This window comes from Micromesistius poutassou (genome assembly GCF_964030765.1).
Source record: "Micromesistius poutassou genome assembly, chromosome: 11".
In the NCBI taxonomy this organism is placed as follows: Eukaryota; Metazoa; Chordata; class Actinopteri; order Gadiformes; family Gadidae; genus Micromesistius; species Micromesistius poutassou.
This window is the reverse complement of record NC_140281.1, coordinates 18,885,868-18,888,345: the sequence shown is the minus strand read 5'-3', so window position 1 is coordinate 18,888,345 and position 2,478 is coordinate 18,885,868. Positions and strand designations below refer to the sequence as shown.

Sequence of the window (2,478 nt, the reverse complement as noted above, 5' to 3'; positions counted from 1 at the left end):
TCTGGGACGGAACATTGTCATACATGTGCAATTGTTTGTTGCAATCCAAGAAAAAATGGCATATAAAATGAATAAAATTCACAATTCTCAAGTTGGAAAATCTGCTTTCTTCACTTTTTTTTGGGTGGGGGCGCTTCGTAAGCTGTTGAAAGTTTCCGTTGACGAAACCGATGGACGCTGCGGCACAAAATATACGCATGATACCTTCTTGTGTTTGCTTGTTTGTTTGAGTCAGAGTTTGGGGGTTTTAAACTAAAATAAAACATGCTCCGCATGTGCAATCATAACATAATGTAATTTAATAATTTAACAGATTCAGCATTTTGTGTTTACAGATTACAGTAACGTTCACGCGTTTCCAGCTACAAATAAATGCTTTTCACCAACACCCAAACAGGGGCCGGGCGGAGAGACAATAAGCACACATGAATACACAGAATGTAAATAAATAACCCAAATAAATCAAACGTAAGACATGGAACAGAGAGAGGTGGTTTGGGGTGGAGGGTAGGAGTCCTTAGGGGGCGGGCTGTCACGGGAGCCAATCGCGGCCCGGCTCCGTGCGTGATTTCCCAGAGTGCTCCTTGTTGCGCAGCATGTTGAGGAGCAGCGTCAGGGAGCTGAGCACGGGGTCCAGCGACGCGTAGCCACTGTGCCGCTTCCCGAAACGCCCGATGGGCCGGACCCCGCGGCCCACGTACCAGAAAGGGTCTATCTCTGGACCTCCACCCACACACACACACACACACACACACACACACACACACACATAGACACAACGCATACAACCACACACACACACACACACATAGACACAATGCATACAACCACACACACACACACACACACACACACACACACACACACACACACACACACACACACACACACACACACACACACACACACACACATAGACACAACGCAGACAACCACACACACACATACACACACACACGTCATCACATACAAAACAGACACAGTTGTGTGTTAGATTACATCTTTACTTTGCAAATAATTACTTAAAAATAAGAAAATATGAACAACTTTTTTGTTAGGCAGTCACATCCATATGCATGAGTGTCCTGTTCTAGATGTGATATGAATTAGACCACAGAACACGGATCATACCAGCACTTGACATCTCCTAACCGTATTTAGTAATTCAGAAACTTTAATCCAAAGCGACCTGCAGACAAGGCTGTGACCAGTTAAGGCATCATAATCGATATTGGATTGAAATGTTATGCTTAAAGGAGGACATTGAATGTAGCTATAGATATATAGATGCATAACAACAAACCACTCCTTAATGGTGCACAACCCATCAACTCATAACTCAACTGTATGGTTATCACCATCATTTCAAATCAAATGATTGCTGATAACACATTTAATATATTAAATGTGTTATCAGCAATCATTTAAGTTGCTTGTGTGATAAGTAAATAATAGGCTACAATGTGTAATTCAAAATTGAAATTGTTTTTTTGTAGATACGTGGTTACAAAGATATCCTCATGTTTTTAGCCAGATATGAAACAAATGAGCAAAGATATAAATAGTAGGAATGCAAAAAAAAATTGCTCATTTGGACGTCAGGGATGCCACTAATTAAATACTATTTTGTCCAAAGCTGGCCTTGATAAGTTAAAAACAAAGATAATCTAATGTAATAAATGGGCTACAGTCTGCTAAATGTAGTCTTCACTCCATGACCATGCACCCAATAGAAACACACACACACAATCAGGTTAAAACCATGCAGTATAAAAAAAAAAGTAAACTTACTTCTGTTGTCGACATTGTGCACGATGTGAAAGTCGTGTTCAACAGTTGTGCTGTGAGCGAGGGTGACGGTGGATGAGACGAGGAGGAAGATGGCTAGAGCCGCCGGGAGCCAGCGGTAGGACAACACGCACTGGCGCGTCAGCAGCATCGTCTGTGTGTGTGTGTGTGTAAGTGGACCACCAATGGCACTGCACGGGCTGGTATATCAGAAAGATAAATCAAGGGATATAGTATAATAAATAATACATTCGCACTGTGATTATAGGCTGTATACAAGTTAAATAGCAAATGTAACACTTTAATAACTCTATAATTGCTTTTTCAAAGATTGTAAAATGATTTTAAAACGTCCAATAACACAATCCACGCACCGGCACAGAAAAAGAAAAGCTTACCTTAAACTTTGGTGACTCGCTGAGGTGAGGGGCTGAAGGTTATGGTGGTAATTGAAGCAGGTATGCGCGTCGCCGACTCTTATATATTTCGAGTGGTCATAGGGTCGCTGATGATGAATGACAGATACGTCAGTGACGCCGAAAGGGAAACTAGACTAAAAGATGGATTACTACCCCTCCCGCTCCCCCTCCACCAGCCCCTACCCTTTGAAAGAAGGGAAAGGGAATTTGATGGGCTGGTTTCTGAAGAGTTCATGTCGTCTGGCACGTAGTCGCGCAGTTCATCAGGGAG

General features: G+C 42.3%; 1 protein-coding gene across 1 annotated transcript; it reads right to left on the bottom strand.

Annotated features, from left to right (window-relative positions):
• Positions 1-505: 505 nt before the first annotated feature.
• On the bottom strand, positions 506-2,278 carry prlh2 (prolactin releasing hormone 2). The gene is made up of 3 exons (XM_084475588.1): positions 2,187-2,278; positions 1,792-1,988; positions 506-723 (listed from the first exon to the last, which is right to left on the bottom strand). The coding sequence occupies exons 2-3, from the start codon at positions 1,937-1,939 to the stop codon at positions 533-535; spliced, it is 339 nt and encodes a 112-aa protein (XP_084331714.1). The 5' UTR covers positions 1,940-1,988; positions 2,187-2,278; the 3' UTR covers positions 506-532.
• Positions 2,279-2,478: the final 200 nt, after the last annotated feature.